The sequence below is a fragment of the Triplophysa dalaica genome, chromosome 10 (assembly GCF_015846415.1).
Source record: "Triplophysa dalaica isolate WHDGS20190420 chromosome 10, ASM1584641v1, whole genome shotgun sequence".
NCBI lineage: Eukaryota > Metazoa > Chordata > Actinopteri > Cypriniformes > Nemacheilidae > Triplophysa > Triplophysa dalaica.
In genome coordinates, this window is record NC_079551.1 from 7374986 (window position 1) to 7393667 (window position 18682).

General features: G+C 42.2%; 1 protein-coding gene across 4 annotated transcripts; it reads right to left on the reverse strand.

The window, feature by feature from the left end:
* Nucleotides 1-13648: 13648 nt before the first annotated feature.
* LOC130430421 (60 kDa lysophospholipase-like) lies at nucleotides 13649-17716 on the reverse strand. Of its 4 annotated transcripts, none has more exons than XM_056759530.1 (7): nucleotides 17265-17716; nucleotides 15550-15679; nucleotides 15265-15360; nucleotides 14981-15141; nucleotides 14426-14509; nucleotides 14115-14277; nucleotides 13649-13789 (listed from the first exon to the last, which is right to left on the reverse strand). In XM_056759530.1, exons 1-7 carry the CDS (start codon nucleotides 17300-17302, stop codon nucleotides 13772-13774), a joined length of 690 nt encoding a protein of 229 aa, XP_056615508.1. In that variant the 5' UTR covers nucleotides 17303-17716; the 3' UTR covers nucleotides 13649-13771. The 4 variants fall into 4 exon arrangements, with proteins under 4 accessions (XP_056615508.1, XP_056615509.1, XP_056615511.1 ...); XM_056759531.1 differs by having other exon boundaries at nucleotides 17397-17715; XM_056759533.1 differs by lacking the exon at nucleotides 15265-15360.
* Between the last annotated feature and the right edge of the window lie 966 nt (nucleotides 17717-18682).

The window sequence follows — 18682 nt, forward strand, 5'->3', positions numbered from 1 at the left end:
GATTGTCTTTCAGAAGTTGCGGTCACGGGTGGCTGTCTTCCTACGGGAAACAGCCACCATTTCGTTTGCTACCCGGGCCGTGACAACGGTGGCTATGGCCCCGAAGTCCGCCTGTGTTAGCAGCGTTAGTGATGTTCGCTCTTTTGAACATTCCCCAACCGGCGGTGGCATACCGTCCGGACCCTCAGGCACGCACTCGGAAACGATGCGTGACGTAGATGAGATGTCGCTCGCAGCATCGGAGGGAGACTGGCATCCAACTCTGGCGAATCCGAGCTCCCCCCCGTGGGGTCGAGCTCAGGATGAAGCAGAAGTGATGTCAACCATGCTAACCCGGGAAAGCGTGGTTCCTGGGGTCGGAGCGCGGTGAAGACCGCGCCAACCCCAGGTGCCATGTTTTTTCCCCGGAGGTGCATGAGGAGCTGTGTAAAACTTGGAACGCTCCACTCACGGACCGTTCCAGTGAAACCAGCTCCGGCTCCCTTACTTCCCTCGTTGGTGGGGGCAGCCAGAGGCTACGTCGAGATTACCCGGGGGGGAACGGCGCCTGCGCTGCACCTGTGCCGCGGGCGGCTACCTCCTGTGGGGAATTGGCCACGCCTACCGTCCAAGGCATGTAGGACTTCGGCATCACTGGTGCCGAGGCCTTGCGCTGCCGCGGGCCAGGCTGCCTCCTCTCTCTATGCCATGGCCATCCTGCAGGCCAGGGCGTTAGGAGAGCTCCACGGGGGTAAGGCCGACCTGGGTATAATGCAGGATCTCCGTGCTACCACTGATGGCGCTCTACGGGCGACCAATGTGGCGGCACGGGCTCTGGGTCGGACGATGTCCACGGTAGTGGTCCAGGAGAGACACCCCCGGCTGAACCTTGTGTAGACGTATGACACCGAGAAAGTCAACTTTCTTGGTGCGTCTGTCTCGCAGTGGGGTTGTTGGTAACATCGTCATGGACTGTCTTTTTTGACGGTAAAGAAGCAGACAGTGGTGGATAGCCACATTTTACCACGCTGCGACTCAACCGCCCAGAGGCCTCAGAGATCTTGCGTGATGTATGCTTCCCGGCAGCACAGGACCCCTTCGACATCGGCTCCAGTTCCTTTGACCCCACAGACGGCACCCCGGGCGCGGAGGTCGAAGGGGAAACCTCCACCCCGTCAGCAATCTTCTCGAGGGAGGTGACACTGACGGGAAGAGGTCGCCACCTTTCTGTCAAAATAGGTATCGAGTTCGTCCCTTAAAACCAAGATGTTTTGTGGGTCACGACTCGCACTTCATCGTTCCCAAGAAAGACGGCGGGTCGCACCATAGGTCTGCGTGCCCTGAACAAAGCACCTTCAAGTTCTCAGGACTGACTGAGCATTCTCCAGCGCGGCATGTCCCGCTGTTCTCTTGGGTGAGGCACCCTCATCGAGGAGGGGGATGGACACGATCGCTGCATTAGGCGTCTGGGCGTCCAGCACGCTGAAGCAGCGTTCGCTGACACATCTTACCCGCACTGCGGGCAGATTGTCTTTCAGAAGTTGCGGTCACGGGTGGCTGTCTTCCTACGGGAAACAGCCACCATTTCGTTTGCTACCCGGGCCGTGACAACGGTGGCTATGGCCCCGAAGTCCGCCTGTGTTAGCAGCGTTAGTGATGTTCGCTCTTTTGAACATTCCCCAACCGGCGGTGGCATACCGTCCGGACCCTCAGGCACGCACTCGGAAACGATGCGTGACGTAGATGAGATGTCGCTCGCAGCATCGGAGGGAGACTGGCATCCAACTCTGGCGAATCCGAGCTCCCCCCCGTGGGGTCGAGCTCAGGATGAAGCAGAAGTGATGTCAACCATGCTAACCCGGGAAAGCGTGGTTCCTGGGGTCGGAGCGCGGTGAAGACCGCGCCAACCCCAGGTGCCATGTTTTTTCCCCGGAGGTGCATGAGGAGCTGTGTAAAACTTGGAACGCTCCACTCACGGACCGTTCCAGTGAAACCAGCTCCGGCTCCCTTACTTCCCTCGTTGGTGGGGGCAGCCGGAGGCTACGTCGAGATTACCCGGGGGGGAACGGCGCCTGCGCTGCACCTGTGCCGCGGGCGGCTACCTCCTGTGGGGAATTGGCCACGCCTACCGTCCAAGGCATGTAGGACTTCGGCATCACTGGTGCCGAGGCCTTGCGCTGCCGCGGGCCAGGCTGCCTCCTCTCTCTATGCCATGGCCATCCTGCAGGCCAGGGCGTTAGGAGAGCTCCACGGGGGTAAGGCCGACCTGGGTATAATGCAGGATCTCCGTGCTACCACTGATGGCGCTCTACGGGCGACCAATGTGGCGGCACGGGCTCTGGGTCGGACGATGTCCACGGTAGTGGTCCAGGAGAGACACCCCCGGCTGAACCTTGTGTAGACGTATGACACCGAGAAAGTCAACTTTCTTGGTGCGTCTGTCTCGCAGTGGGGTTGTTGGTAACATCGTCATGGACTGTCTTTTTTGACGGTAAAGAAGCAGACAGTGGTGGATAGCCACATTTTACCACGCTGCGACTCAACCGCCCAGAGGCCTCAGAGATCTTGCGTGATGTATGCTTCCCGGCAGCACAGGACCCCTTCGACATCGGCTCCGGTTCCTTTGTCCCCACAGACAGCACCCCAGGCACGGAGGTCGAAGTGGAAACCTCCACCCCGTCAGCAATCTTCTCGAGGGAGGTGACACTGATGGGAAGACCCCAGGGAGAACGATATCGGGCCCGACCTTCACAGCCACGGCTCTGACCGGTCGGTACGGGACGATTCCTGCCTCGTTACCTTTTCATGGCCTGGCGCCCACTTACTCCCAGAGTTTTTCCGTTCTCCCCGGGTGTACTTGCAGCCGATTGCACACTCCACTGGTCAGCGAATGTATATATACGACAGCTGTCACCACTCTCAACTGACAGTGTGTGCCATTGTCCCGCCAGGCAGGTATAAGGGAGGAACCAACCATCCGGCCGGGGATCCCGCGATCCCCCTAACCCATTCCCCTGACAGAAGACCTGTTCTCTCAGTGAAAGGACACGTTCTGGAACTCTGGAATTCCCATGTCTGGTCTCTGGACGGGACGAGAAGATCCTAAGATGGCTACTCCGCATTTACGGATGAGACCATCACCCAGGCTAGGGCCCCGTCTACTAGGCGGTTACACGCCTCTAGATGGCGCCTCTTCCCGTCCTGGTGTCTCTCTCTCAACGAGAAAGACCCACTGAGGTGCTCGATCAGGATTGTGTTGTCCTTATGAGACTGGAGACTAGCATCTCCCCTCCCCGCTGAAAGTGTATGTAGTCGCTATCGCCACTCATCACGTCTCAGTTGATGGGAAGTTTCTAGGGCAACATGACCTTATCATCAGGTTCCTAAGGGGCGTGAGAGCGCTGAATCCGCCTCATCTCCGCCCAATACTCTCTTGGGACCCTAAAGTGGTACTGGGGGGCTTCTGGGTCCCTCATGAGCCCCTCGGAGGTTCCGATCTTCCTCGCCTGAGTAGGACGGCGCTCCTGGGGAGGAAGACCCAATCCGATTTGTGTTGTGTCCAGCGCATGTATTGCACCTTTACCCGGACCGCACGCAGAGCTCTAAGCTCTGACCAGCTCCGTGTCTGTATTGGAGGACAGCAGAAGGGGAAGGCTGTCTCCAAGCCGAGGCTGGCGCACTGGGTCGTGGATGCCGTTACTACCAACCTCCCTTCTTACCCAGATACTGGTTAGGAACAGGCATTCCATCCATCACTAAGCAAGCACCCCCTGGGGGTTGGCTGGGCAGAGCAGCCTTCCCCCTTAGGCCGGGATACCATATGAACTATCACAGATAGCTCTAACCGGACCTAGTGCTACCGGACGTCTGTAACACCCCCTCCGTGGGTTGTTCCGTCTGATGTATCCTCATGAGAATGGTTCCCACTCCTGGTAACCCATGAACTTCCCCAGGTGGACCTCCACCTCGCGGTTAACTACTCAGTCCGCACGTTCCATGCGTTCTCCTCCAAGGTCGAGACCATACCTATATCCACCATTTTTCCTCCCCACGGGTAGGAGGTGGCCTCTGCAGCGCATCCCTAATTAAGGAAGTTGCGCTTACCCGGTGTAAACCCGAGCCGGACGGCCTCTCGCCAGTAGAGAGCTAAGGCCTCCGTCCGTGAAAGGTTACCGGTCAGGGCTGTTCCCATCTTTCTCCAAGAAAGCTCTGGAACCCCTGACCACCACACTGGAAGGTTACAGTTTCGCGAAAGCTTCAAGCTGACACGCCCAGGCCTTTTACCGTTGCTTCGCTAGAGATTGTGACGCGATACAGCGTTGTGGCGTTTTCCAGGGGCAACCCCATCTGTCGTTCTCGACACAACGTCTCGTTCCCTCCATCATGGAGCCGAGGTTACATACGTAACAAAGACGTTTTTACTGTTTTGCGTTGCTGGTTTTTACTGTTTAGTGTAGCTGGTTTTTTGTGTTTAGCGTAGCTGGTTTTTAGTGTTAAGCGTTGCTGGTTTTTAGTGTTAAGCGTTGCTGGTTTTTAGTGTTAAGCGTTGCTGGTTTTTAGTGTTTAGCGTAGCTGGTTTATAGTGTTAAGCGTTGCTGGTTTTTAGTGTTAAGCGTTGCTGGTTTTTAGTGTTAAGCGTTGCTGGTTTTTAGTGTTTAGCGTAGCTGGTTTATAGTGTTAAGCGTTGCTGGTTTTTAGTGTTAAGCGTTGCTGGTTTTTAGTGTTAAGCGTTGCTGGTTTTTAGTGTTAAGCGTTGCTGGTTTTTAGTGTTTAGCGTAGCTGGTTTATAGTGTTAAGCGTTGCTGGTTTTTAGTGTTAAGCGTTGCTGGTTTTTAGTGTTAAGCGTTGCTGGTTTTTAGTGTTAAGCGTTGCTGGTTTTTAGTGTTTAGCGTAGCTGGTTTATAGTGTTAAGCGTTGCTGGTTTTTAGTTTTAAGCGTTGCTGGTTTTTAGTGTTAAGAGTTGCAGGTTTTTAGTGTTTAGCGTAGCTGGTTTATAGTGTTAAGCGTTGCTGGTTTTTAGTGTTAAGCGTTGCTGGTTTTTAGTGTTAAGCGTTGCTGGTTTTTAGTGTTTAGCGTAGCTGGTTTTTAGTGTTAAGCGTTGCTGGTTTTTAGTGTTTAGCGTAGCTGGTTTATAGTGTTAAGCGTTGCTGGTTTTTAGTGTTAAGCATTGCTGGTTTTTAGTGTTTAGCGTAGCTGGTTTATAGTGTTAAGCGTTGCTGGTTTTTAGTGTTAAGCGTTGCTGGTTTTTAGTGTTTAGCGTAGCTGGTTTTTAGTGTTAAGCGTTGCTGGTTTTTAGTGTTTAGCGTAGCTGGTTTATAGTGTTAAGCGTTGCTGGTTTTTAGTGTTAAGCGTTGCTGGTTTTTAGTGTTAAGCGTTGCTCGTTTTTAGTGTTAAGCGTTGCTGGTTTTTAGTGTTAAGCGTTGCTGGTTTTTAGTGTTAAGCGTTGCTGGTTTTTAGTGTTAAGCGTTGCTGGTTTTTAGTGTTAAGCGTTGCTGGTTTTTAGTGTTTAGCGTAGCTGGTTTATAGTGTTAAGCGTTGCTGGTTTTTAGTTTTAAGCGTTGCTGGTTTTTAGTGTTAAGCGTTGCTGGTTTTTAGTGTTTAGCGTAGCTGGGAAAAAAGACATTATCTGGCAATATAGATGACTGAAGTAATAAAAAGTGAAAATAGGATTTTTTTCTTTTAAATCTGTTTCCCCTACATACTTTATAAATCTAAACATGGGCTTCAAATGTTTTCAGTTCAGGACCCACCAATAGGCAATCTGTCTCCAAATATTTTTTATCACGTTCCCTTAAGTTCCAAATACGTTTTCTTGCTATATTAATATACCTTATGTTAGGGCTGCACGATTAAGGCATCATTATTGTTTATATCATTCCCCGTGATATTGTAATTGCGATAATATTACTGATTAAATTTACATTTTAAATAGGCTTATGGTTTAAAAAATGTAACTGTCTGTCAGGCAAATGCGATCTTTATTCTTCATATAAACATTCTGCTCCTGAAATACTTGATTACTGTTGTATAGTCTCAACAGATCAACTTTTTACACATTCAAAATAAAAAATCCTTCTTAAGTGAAATGTACCGCAGCGCAGTGCGCAGTTTGGGAACCTCGAGAGTTGTATCTGAAAACTGCAGCGCAGTAGCCAATGGACGGACCGGAAGGGCATGTGCTCACCCACTGTGCTAAATAGCCTATTCCCAGCGAGTTGGTAATATATTAAATATTTTGTTTATTAAAGTATCGTTCTCCATTAATTTGACGTTTTGAAATTTTACCAAGGATAATTTTCGTAAGGGAGAAAAAGTATTCACATATAGTCATTCAGCAGACGCTTTTTTCCAAAGCGACTTACAAAGAGTTCAGGGAGCCATAAACGAAATTTCATACAGGAGCAATAATACAATAGGTGCTAATACAAAGTTACTGGTTTCAACAAAAGCTAGACCACTGCCTGTTGAGAGAAAGAGTACGTTTTTTTATTTTTCAGTTGTCTGTCAAGTGTTCACAGAAGAGATGGGTTTTAAGTAGTTTCTTGAATGTTGTGAGAGATGTGGTTGACCGGACCGAGTTAGGAAGAATGTTCCACCATGAAGGAGACTGAGCAGGAAAGCGATATACTATCTTATGGGAAGGCAATACAAGATGCTGGTGGTTTGCTGAACGCAGAGATCTTGATGGGGTGTAGAAGTGTATGAGGGTGTGAAAGTCTGATGGCTCTGAGATTACCAGGGCCTGGTAGTTGTGCTGGATTCTCAGTGAGATATGGTCTAACCTTTCTAATGCTAAATAAGCCATATAACTGCATATAAACGGCATAACCGCGTTGTCTTAGCAATATCGTTATTTTTACCCCAACCCCAACGCTGAAGTAAAAAAGACGAGAATGAAGTAAGGGCAGAACTCAAGAGAAGAGCTCACAGAGAGAGAGCAGCTTCCAGTGAGAAGAAGAAGAGACAATGCATATCTTATCCCTATTATATGGCCCAAGACACATATTATTTTGTAATTGTTTGCTTTGAAGTCCTTCGGGTCACTGGGTTCCATCATCTCACATGAACAGATTTTGACAAAAAAATGCATAAAAAAAAGTCTGCACCCACTCCAAACTCTATAACCATAAGAGTTAGGCCACAATCCTTGTGAACTGTTGCCCTCTAGCCAGTGCTTCAAATGGAGTACAAGAACATTTAGGGTCAAAAGTATATATATTTTTCCCACAGATAATGTCATAATCTATTCAAATCTCTTGTAGCCTATCTGTCAGAACATCTCACATGGATATGACATTAAAATGCTCAGAGAATGTATTTGCTACCATTTTACTGAACCTTATTTCGGTAAACGCTAGTTAATAGAGTTTCAACATCAGAAAAATATTAGTCAATGCACAGGTTTTAAACGACGCATGTTTGTCTGCATAAGAATTGGGTCAAACCATTTCTGTAAACCTGGGGGGTTGCCTGGCGCTCATAGGCAACATGCTTCCACCATTAAAGATCCTCCTGTTTATTTGTCCTTTTATTGTGTAGTTATTTATTAGTGAAAGTTATATTTCTTAAGATAAAAAGCCAATTTTGCACATAAGTAAACATTCTGACTGTAAAACCATTTATCACACTTTAGTTTTCTTATACTAAAAAACACTAAAATTTGTTTAATAAAAAGTTTACAGATAGTGGTTCTCCAAATTTATGATACATACCTGTTTTGATGAAAAATGTAAACTTATAAATGTGGAGTTTAATTTACAACTATGGCCAGTAGGGTGCAACCAAAATACTCCACAGGGCCTTAAGAAAACATCCCATTTTAGACACAGACCTTTCAAACTCAATGTTCTTTATGGGTTCCAAAATCAAATCACAGTGGTTACTAAAGAGATAAGATACTGACTCAGGGTTTTGCTGTATACAGCCCATTTCAGGTCAGCATTTCAACTCCAATCTTGAAGGAGTTGAAATGTACACTGTACACTGCAAATTCACTAGTCAAAATTGTTGTCTTAGAATAGTTTAGAGTAAATAGTTAGGTTTTTGGTGTTGGTTCTTACAGAAAGAACTCTGTACCAGTGACAAATCATAATATTGTAGGGGTAACATCACGGGGTTGAGGATATCACAGGAGTAGAGAAGAGCGTTTAAGGTTACCTTTCCTACAGAACATGTCTATACCTTCTTATTTTATTAAACAAACTAAATAGCATTATGGTCTTTATCTTATTTATACGGCGGCATGTCATTTCAGTCTCTACGTTTACAATTCTCCTTTGTTCTCCGTATCGAGTTCCAGTCCGATGCGTGCGCACACACAGACACGTGCGCTCCGCTCAAACACAGGTAAGCACACTCCGACCAGTGGACAGAGAGCGTGTGTCCGACAATATTTCGAGTCACACGCCGGAAAAGCAAGCAGATAAAAATATTTGCGTTTTAAAACGCTCCCAGGGTGGTGAAAAAGTAAAGGAAGGACGCACGCCCTGCCCCTGACAAGCAGCAACAGTCCAGTCATCACTGGATGACAGGTTTTCGTCCATCTTGGCTTCGTTCCATTCGGACCGCGGGACATAATGAACCATTTACATCATCAGACAATTTTTGTAGTTTAAATTGAGCAGCGCGTCTACATACATGAGCTGTACACATCACACGCACTCAGGGAAATTTATGTTAACTATATTTGGCCGATATCTTTAATATCTTCATTTAGTGCCAAACGCATTTCATTTTAACCCTTTCTGCTCCGTAAATGCTGCACACGCGTCGGATATAGAGACCTGCAGACACCAAGATCAGGTAAATTAATGGACACTTTTACTGTAGGACTTCGCTTTAGCACGAGTGGCTACAAATTGTGGGTATCTGAATAAAAAATAAATGGCCTGATAAAACGTTTTATCTGAAAGAAAGAAAAGTAAAGAAAGCGCATACACTATATACAGTCATGGCCAAAAGTTTTGAGAATTACATAAATATTAGTTTTCAAAAAGTTTGCTGCTAAACTGCTTTTAGATCTTTGTTTCAGTTGTTTCTGTGATGTACTGAAATATAATTACAAGCACTTCGTACGTTTCAAAGGCTTTTATCGACAATTACATGTCATTTATGCAAAGAGTCAGTATTTGCAGTGTTGGCCCTTCTTTTTCGGGACCTCTGCAATTCGACTGGGCCTGCTCTCAATCAACTTCTGGGCCAAATCTTGACTGATAGCAACCCATTCTTTCATAATAACTTCTTGGAGTTTGTCAGAATTAGTGGGTTTTTGTTTGTCCACCCGCCTCTTGAGGATTGACCACAAGTTCTCAATGGGATTAAGATCTGGGGAGTTTCCAGGCCATGGACCCAAAATTTCAACATTCTGGTCCCAGAGCCACTTAGTTATCACTTTTGCCTTATGGCACGGTGCTCCATCGTGCTAGAAAATGCATTGTTCTTCACCAAACTGTTGTTGGATTGTTGGAAGAAGTTGCTGTTGGAGGGTGTTTTGGTACCATTCTTTATTCATGGCTGTGTTTTTGGGCAGAATTGTGAGTGAGCCCACTCCCTTGGATGAGAAGCAACCCCACACATGAATGGAGTTAGGATGCTTTACTGTTGGCATGACACAGGACTGATGGTAGCGATGACCTTTTCTTCTCCGGACAAGCCTTTTCCAGATGCCCCAAACAATCGGAAAGGGGCTTCATCGGAGAATATGACTTTGCCCCAGTCCTCAGCAGTCCATTAAATATACTTATTAAACCCTTCTGATAATAGTTGTGTTTGTTATAAGTATCACGGGAAGAGTTTGACCAAATTGTAGCAAAAGTGTAGCAAACACTGGGGCTTAAAACTGTGACCAGGCTTGAGAAACAGGCTCCATCACCCACCGATTCAATGTTTGACTTGTCTAAAGGATCATAAATCCTAAAAGATTATTCTGGCTCTAACACAGAACAGCAAAGAGTTTAACCATGCAGAGATTATATGGTTGTCTGTGCAGCATCGCATATCTTAGTATTCTATTTACCTATGAAATCATTAGTCTGTGAACAATTTCTCAAATCTACAATTTATTAAAACTCTTTCTATGAAAAATCACACACCCACACAAAAAAAGGCCATAACTTCGCCATCACAGAACATTACCATTCCATTATATTTGTGTCAGAGTGCAGAATCAGAATAGAAAGAATATGTCAATATCATTTCCTACAGCAAATTTGAATATTGTGAACATATGTAATCACATATTTTCATTATCTTTTTAAAGCAATGACATTAGATTGCAAAGCAGCACCCTCAAAGAAACTGGAGGTGTTTAGGAGATGTCATGTACTAACAGACAAACAGACTGTTAATGTGGGCACATTTTAAAAGCTCCCGTGCTATGCCACTGGACACACATTTCGATGTGACAGTTTCTTGAACGTTAAACATCAAACTATTGTTGAAAAAGGAGCATGAGTTCAAATTGCTACATTCAAGTTCAAGTTGAGCTTTATTGTCATTCCACTACATGTTGGACATATAGCAGGACGAGATGTCGTGCCTCACAGGACTACGGTGCTACATAAATACAGATATACAACACGAAGTAAAACAGTATAAACCTATACACAACTGGCCTACTGTCAGCTTTGACTATACATATGCTATATATAAAAGTGGTTATATATACATAAACTAACAAATAAAAATAAAATATAAAATACAAACTGTACATCTGTGCAAATGGCTTCAAATACTGTACATGTGCAAAGAGAGAGAGACATTCAAGCAGCTGGCTGGGGAACAGTGTAAGGTGGTTTGTGGTGCATGAGCCAGTAAGCATACCTACAGTACAGTCATATATTACAATCAGTTTTTTGTGGGATTTGGAAACACAATGGTGTGTGAAAGTGTCTAGTGCATGCAGAGGAGAGTGTGTTGCTACAGGTGGCTTGTGCAGGCCCGCTCACCTGAATTGCACAGAAATAAAAGTTAAGCGTTTCTCCTGAGATGTGGTAAGGTGTATGTGGGGGGGGTTGTTAGGGGTTTCAAGGAGGGGCGGTGTGATGTGAGTTCAGGGCTCTCACAGCCTGGGGGAAAAAGCTGTTGTACATTGACTTCATATCCCCTAACATTCATCGATTCACAATACATGATGGTATATGTAACATCCTACAGTAAGGTAACAAGAGGAGAGATCCTTAAACTGTATATGAAATACAGTAAAATAAAGTTGAAGCTGAAGGGTAATGATGAAGGTGTAGAGTAATCAATGAAGAACAGTATTATTTAAACACTATTCTTCACCAAATTTATAAGAATTATCATGAGCTTTGATCACAATTATAAGCAATATATTTTCCACCACCCTCTGTAAGGGAAACAAAGATCAGCCCAAATTGGGATGAATTCAGTTGAATATGATCAATTATACTTATCTGGATAAAAGTTCATGATGTGGGGAAATCACTTAGCATTTTGAGCAGGTAGCAAGAATCTGCATGTTTACAGACTTCAGATTATAAACATGAACTACAAATAACATCACGTGTAAAATAAAACAGGACTTTATTAGCTTGACTAGACACTTACTAATCGAACATACACACACACACACACATACAGTTTAGCATTGGAAGAAGTTTGAAAGTGAAGCAATGAGAAGAACAGAGCATTGATTTTTGGTATATGATATTCAGAAGATCAATATTTACAGGGATGGTTTACCTAAATGTTAAAATACTGTCATCATTATAATTACCCTCATGTGATTGCAATCCCATACGCCACAGTTCCCATTCACATGACATGTAACAAAAATCGCAGTGTCAGCATTTGTGATACTGTAGGACAGTGGTACTCAAACTTTGGTGCTCGTACCGCTGTGGTAGCCTACTTTAAGAGACCCCTGGTGATAGTACGTGACATGACAGGAAATTAAAAACTATTTGTTTCGTTGTTTAAATAAAATGTTAAGTGGTAAATACACGAAGTATTAATACAGCTGTATTAATTATTGTTAATTTATCATTGGACTATCAAGGACGAGCAGATGCCCTGGATTTCTGCAGATGGGGAAAGATTATAAAGCATAAAAATCTCATCACATGGATCTCAAATAAAGACAAATACAACATCCTGACTTACAAAGATATGTTCTAGGTAATTTCTTTTGTAGTTGTATGGCACTTTTGCTATATATACTTCAAATCAATGGCTTTAATGGAGCAGTTCACCCAAAAAGAAAATTCTGTCATCATGTACTCACCCTCGAGTTGTTTAAAGCCTGTATACATAATATTTGGAAGACTACTTGTAACCAAAAAGTTGTTGGCCACCATTTACTACCGTAGGAAGAATTACAATAAATTTCCCTCAGATCTGTTTGCTTTTCTTCATTCTTCAAAATATCTTATTTTGTGTTCAACAGAGCAAAGAAATGAATACAGATTTGAAACAATTCAAGCGAGAGGAAATGAAGACAAAATTATTTTTTTCCCTAAACGGTCCCTTTAACACAACAAATTTACATGTAACGTTTTCAGCTACATCTACTGATTCTTTTGCCGTCGTTGTGAAAATCTGTGAGTTTGTGGTGGAGAATTTGTCGTATGAATTTGTCATACGATTGATGAAGTTGTGGAAACAGCCACTTTCAGCAACATGAAGAAAGACCCCAAAGCCAACTACGAATTCCTTCCTGATGTGGTCACAGTCTTTTCAAAAGGACTATTTGTTCGCTAAAGTCAGACAAAATCGTATAATCATTCTCATCCATTGCAAGTTAAAAGATTTTAAAGTCCAGTGTATGACATTTAGCGGCATCTAGGGGTGAGTTTGCGACTTGCAATTTGCGACTCATTCAACTGTTTTTCAGTTAAAGAAATAAATGAAGAGATAACAAAAGTAGTTTGATTATTAACAAGTTCGTCTTTAAGACGTATTTAGGTTTAAATGTGTAATGTTGTATTAACGTAACCCTCTTAACATACAGGAACAGTTGGAGATTGGAAGAACTCTGACTGTAGCGTTGAATGAAGGATTTGACCGCGTCTACCCGGAAGTTAGAAGGGCCTTCCTCTTAACTTCATCTGGGACATTAGTTACACCACTTAATAATAAAGCATTTTGCTTCAAAATCTAAGATACACATTTGAGCTCTTCTCTGCATATACAGGTTAAAGTATAAATAAATATGAATCTGTATATTATAATGGCCTTCCATATTCATAGCAATAACATGCACTTTTCCACTTCTTGCATATTTGCCTGGTTTTATATTGATCATGAGAAGGATTCATGTTGATCTATTTTCTCTCAATTTTAGACATTAACAAGCATATACGATACAATCCCATTTCATGTGAATCTAGTTTAGTCAGAGCTCAGACATCGCTCGACAAGAATACAAGGTGCTCGGTGAAAAACTCCTCACACACAAAGGAATGGTGTTACCATGTTTAAGACAGTTTGAGGGATTTTGAAATAAGGGATGACGACATTTCTTTGTTGATTTGTCATTACCTTGCTGATGTCTGGTAAGTATATATCTTACAAAGTCGTTTTTTACGTGCATAATGAGTCTTGCAGTAGTCGACAGTAAGCAATACAACTATGAAGTATAAAACGATGATGAAGTGCAAGACAAAATTATATTCAATGTTAGTTTATTAAAACACATTTATAACGCTGATAAAACACAAATCTTATTGACAAAAGAAAAAAGAACAGAACAGAACTATTTACATGTTTATATACAGTACAGGGCAGAGAGTCTGCAGAAGGGGAAAGATTACAGCGAGACTATTCTCCTCCTTTACACGGGCACAGAGGACTGCAAGAGAAAGGAAAAGTGTGAATGAGTTAAGAAAAAGTTCACAACAAAATGCCTTTCATCATTTACACATCCTTAGAACTTTCTTGAACACAAGAAAATTGAACACAAACAGTTTAATATATATATATTTTTTGCACGAAGTAACATATACATAACAAACTGCCGAGGCTCTGCAGTAATTATCACATAAGAAAAGAATACAGTTGTAATTATCAGAGAAAAAAGATTGAACAGCTTCTTTATTTGTACTATAGAAAATAGCATGAAGATTTTTTTAAATGTCCACTTCTAATATTGTTCAATAAGAAAGTTTTTTTTATACCAGTGGCGTGGTTCTGTAGTGCACTAGCTTGGTGATCATGGTTTTGTCCCCCAAATGAACAGCCGCCTCCATTGCTGTCCACCCATTGTAGTCAGTGGTGTCCATGTCCACCCCTGACAGAAACCAGGCATGCAGTAGCGCATGATCTCTCTTTCGTACTGTTCTGTAGAGGGACAGTTGAAACAAAACCATTTATGACTCATAGATATGTATGTGTTATAGAAAATGTGTGCAATTTGGGGAAAAATGCTTATTGCTTATATACATATGTAAGTGAAAAAAATGAAAGAATTGACAAAATTACTGCTTACTGGATCATTTCAATGTCAATTCTCACTGGGTGTAGTTTCAAAGTGAACCCTCTCAACCGCAGAAGCTTGATAACTCTAAAATGCCTACAAGACACAGCAGTCTATACGTGATAAATCCGGGAGCATGTCATAGAAGAACTATTTTTAGTAGTTTAACTTTTTATCTCCATGCACCTGTTCAGGTTGCCAGTCCATCACAGTTACATATAAGGTCAATTGAGCATCTCTATTTGAACATGGCAATAAATGAATGAATGGCTAGTGAATGTCAATTTAGCTATACAAAAAAACTTCTTGGGCTGGTTTCCCAGATAGGGGTTATTTTAAACCGGGACTATAGGCCTTAGGTAATTTAGGACATTAAGGTAGTTTTTAAAAACATGACTTGTGTGCTTTTTAAAACAAAACAACTCCACTGATGTATTTTAACATATGTCAGTGCAATTTTAGTTTAGACAGCTCTTACATTTTTTTTAAGTCTAGACTTAAACCCTGTCCGGGAAACCACCCCATTGAGTTCACAGCCTGTTTAAATTCCAAAAAGGCTTTTTTTACCTGTTCTTAATAGCCAAGTGGAATGGCCGTTGTCCAAAGCTGTTGGTGAATTCAGGTGAAGCCCCTTTTCCCAGCAGGAACATTGCCATGTCCAAGTTGCCCAATTCACAGGCTGTATGGAGAGGTGTATGTCCATTATAGTCTCCTGAATTGACATCCACCTTCAAACGATTGTCAGAAATGTAGAAGAAAAGGCAAAATTTTGCCAATTACACATTTCACTATTTGCTGTGTTGGTTCAGATATATTCTCACATGAAAAATTGTAACAATGAGTTAGATTACGTGTTCTAGGAGGACTAGAAGAGAGTTGAAATCATTGTTCTTCACAGCATTAGACGCAAACGAGGGAAGGGTTTTTTCAATCAATATATGCTTCCCCTGGGAAATAGATGTTTTAATCAAATTAACAGACGACCAAAGCATTGATATAACTCTCAAAAATGAATTCACAAACTAGACTTAAATGTGTAAGGCTGCGTCTAAAAACAATACAAATTGAATTGTATAGTGAATATATAAAAAATGTGAACGTAAAGCACATCTGACACGGCTCACAACTAAACATACCTGCTGGCTTCTGATATCAAGCCAGTTGAGTTGCATCACTTCCTCCAACATGTGCAGGGGTGGTCCATCACACAACACAACACTCTTATGGAGGTCTATCTTTAAAGCACCTGGTGTCTGCATTATAAAACTGTGAAGTGGACAGAAAAGAAGAATACACTCAACAAACAAAAACACAAATTTGAATGAAAGTAATATTCCCTTTAAATTCACTCTAAAAACGTTTCAAGCCCGAGTGATGATCGGGGGCCAGTTGTATAGCTAAAAAGTCTCAACAACTATTCTCACGGACTAGCAATTAGTTATGACTAATCGGTCTTGTGTTTCATATTTCAATGAGACCAATTTGCATTTTTATGTAACTGACTTGAAGTTATGACCAGTCTTGAAGAAAAAAACAGACGACTAGTCAAGCAGATTATGCAACTGGCACCTGATCAGATGTCTATGTTCTGTAGCCTTCAACTTTTCTTCAGCCGAGACCTATGACGCCCCAGTGGATAACTGCAGTATTACACATTCACACATCTAAAAGGTTTACGGAACATTTTTTGCATTCGTTTTTAGGGATGGTTATAAAATGTTCATCTAATATGTGTAATGGGGTAAAAGATATAGGGACTACAAATGAGATGAACTACAAATCCCACAGGTCAGATTATTATAAAAGGAAGTCCAATTTTAGGGACTTCCTCTTTGAAGCACCATGTGGTGTGGGTACTTAAGGCTGTGTAAGAGCTGATGATAAAATCATTGATTAACAGAACTGAATTGGTGAGTGCCCCATCAGAAAATGTTGTTTGTTGCTTCAAAGAATAAAGCAGACCTATTTTAGAGCATCAATGGTAATTTTAGTCCAATCCTTTTTGCTATTGCGAGTTTGCTTGGTTTTAATATTTATATCTGCCTCTTGTTTTAGTGCCTGTTTGGATCAGCATACTTTGGGTGCCTCAGAGATTTAAGCATGTAAATGCAGGTATTAATCCGTACTAAATTCGTGGATTAAGTTTAAACGTTTGATAGTTTAATTTGTTTTATACTTGATTGTAAATGCTTTTAATTATAGTAACTTTTTATATGGCAATTATACTTTGTGTTTCTTCTTTTGCAGAGAATGCATGATTGCCGTTTACTTTTACTTTTCTTGTTTTCTTTACCAGAAATTATGATGGCTTAATGGGTATCTTGGTATGATCCAAATGTTAAACCGGGTCCTTTATGGCAACGTGATTTGAGTTATTTTTGTATCTTTACTTTCTTACTTTGTTTGTTTTGTTTTGTTTGTTTGTTTTCTATCCATTGTGGACCCACGAACTGTGGGGTTCTCGCTTGTGTATGCCATGTGAATTACTCCGCCAAGGTGAAGGTATATAGGTGTTGTGATTTTGATTTTGGGTGATTACCGTTGTCTGGAATTTGAAGTGAACCTTTGCTTTCTCTTGTGATGTAGTGTGAGTGTGCACTTATTGGTGGAGTATTCTCTATGTGATATAACTGGTGGGCCCCATGCTCTGTAGGTGTTCAAAAGTGTCTTGTCGTTTTTGTTTAACTCAGTTTCTTTGCCCATTACATTTATCCTTGAGTTATTCTTATTATTGTTGAATAAATACATTTGTGCAGAGAAACAGACTGTGGTTTGTGCTTTGTTGAGTACTCCTAATCCCTAATTAGATGTTGGGGTTACATATGTATATATGTGACGGAACGGACCACACCTGCTCCAGGCGGGCTTCGAACCGGGTCGGTTCTGCATGGGAGTCACGCGAACTAGCGAGGAGGCTAACGACCGCAGCCTCTAGCGTCTGTCGCTAGAGAGTCGTTGAGGCAGATGAGTGAGGTTTACATACTTGCTCAGCACTTCACCGGCTTGACTCTGTTACATTCACCCCTCTAAACCTCACTCCAAATCCGGGTCACGGCACCAATGTGACGGTCTTCTTTTGCGTGGATGGAATCACACTGAGAGCAGGTGGATGGTCACTCAAGATCTCTTTATTGGAATCTGGGACAAACACGACCAAAAGCTGGTTAAAGGACAGCGCATCAACGTTGCATAAAGTCAACAGCGAGAGATGTGAAACTCTGCTGAATATACATAACATATAGTGGATAAAACATACATTAAAGAAATAAAATATAAAATCACTTTCTCTGTTCTCATCAAATCACATAAATGCAGAGAAATTATAAACTTAAGTAACGATCTTTTACATATTTTGTATAAGTGAGATATTAAGAGAGAAAACTGCCAGAGATGTGAAACTCTGCTGGTGTTGACGTAGCTCCGCCCTTAATATCACGCATGCTAATGCAGGTTACGCAACAGCCAACGTCGAGTTTTCCCAATTAATGCATGAATTTAACAACATTATTTAAACTCTGTTACATATATATATATATATATATATATACAGTGTATATTGTAGTGATAAATTGTCCTGCATTTTTTTAAGTTCTTTCTTCAGTTTTGGATGAGAACATGTTGGTTTGGAGTCAGACCGTTTCATTTAATGAATGCAAAATCTCACAGTGAAATTAACAAATGTATAAGATATATTACATCTTTATCCAATCCTTGATCATTGAAGTATAGTAATATGTCCAATCCCGTCAGCTGTAAAGCAATGTTTAACTCTTCATAATAAACCGTTTCATATCAACCCAAAGCAATTTTGTGTGAATGCAATGGAAAAATAAAAAATAAATGGTTTCTTTTTCAATATGACAAGAACAACAATGGTAGTAAATATTCAGTTTTAAACTTTCCAGCACATGTTTAGCTGTTTATATCCTATGCATAATTTTAATGGACACTTCTTTTACTTTATTATCAATAAAAAACTATCCACTGTTCGCCAAGCTTTACGTCAATTCACGTCTCCAAACACTGAAGTCCAAAAGAAATGAGCATGACGAATTCTATGTGAGGGGACCTGCGGTGTATGTAGATAGAAATAGCTCATTCTAAGACAATAATAACATAAAGCTTCTGTCTGGTCTAGCACCTATGGGTTTTTTGTCTCTGTCCTCAGTTTGTGTCGGGCACATGGCTTTGTTGTGACAGCTCGCCATGTGTCTGGAGTCCGTGTTGAACCCGCCCCTCTTGTTACCTTGTTAATTCTTTCAGTACAGT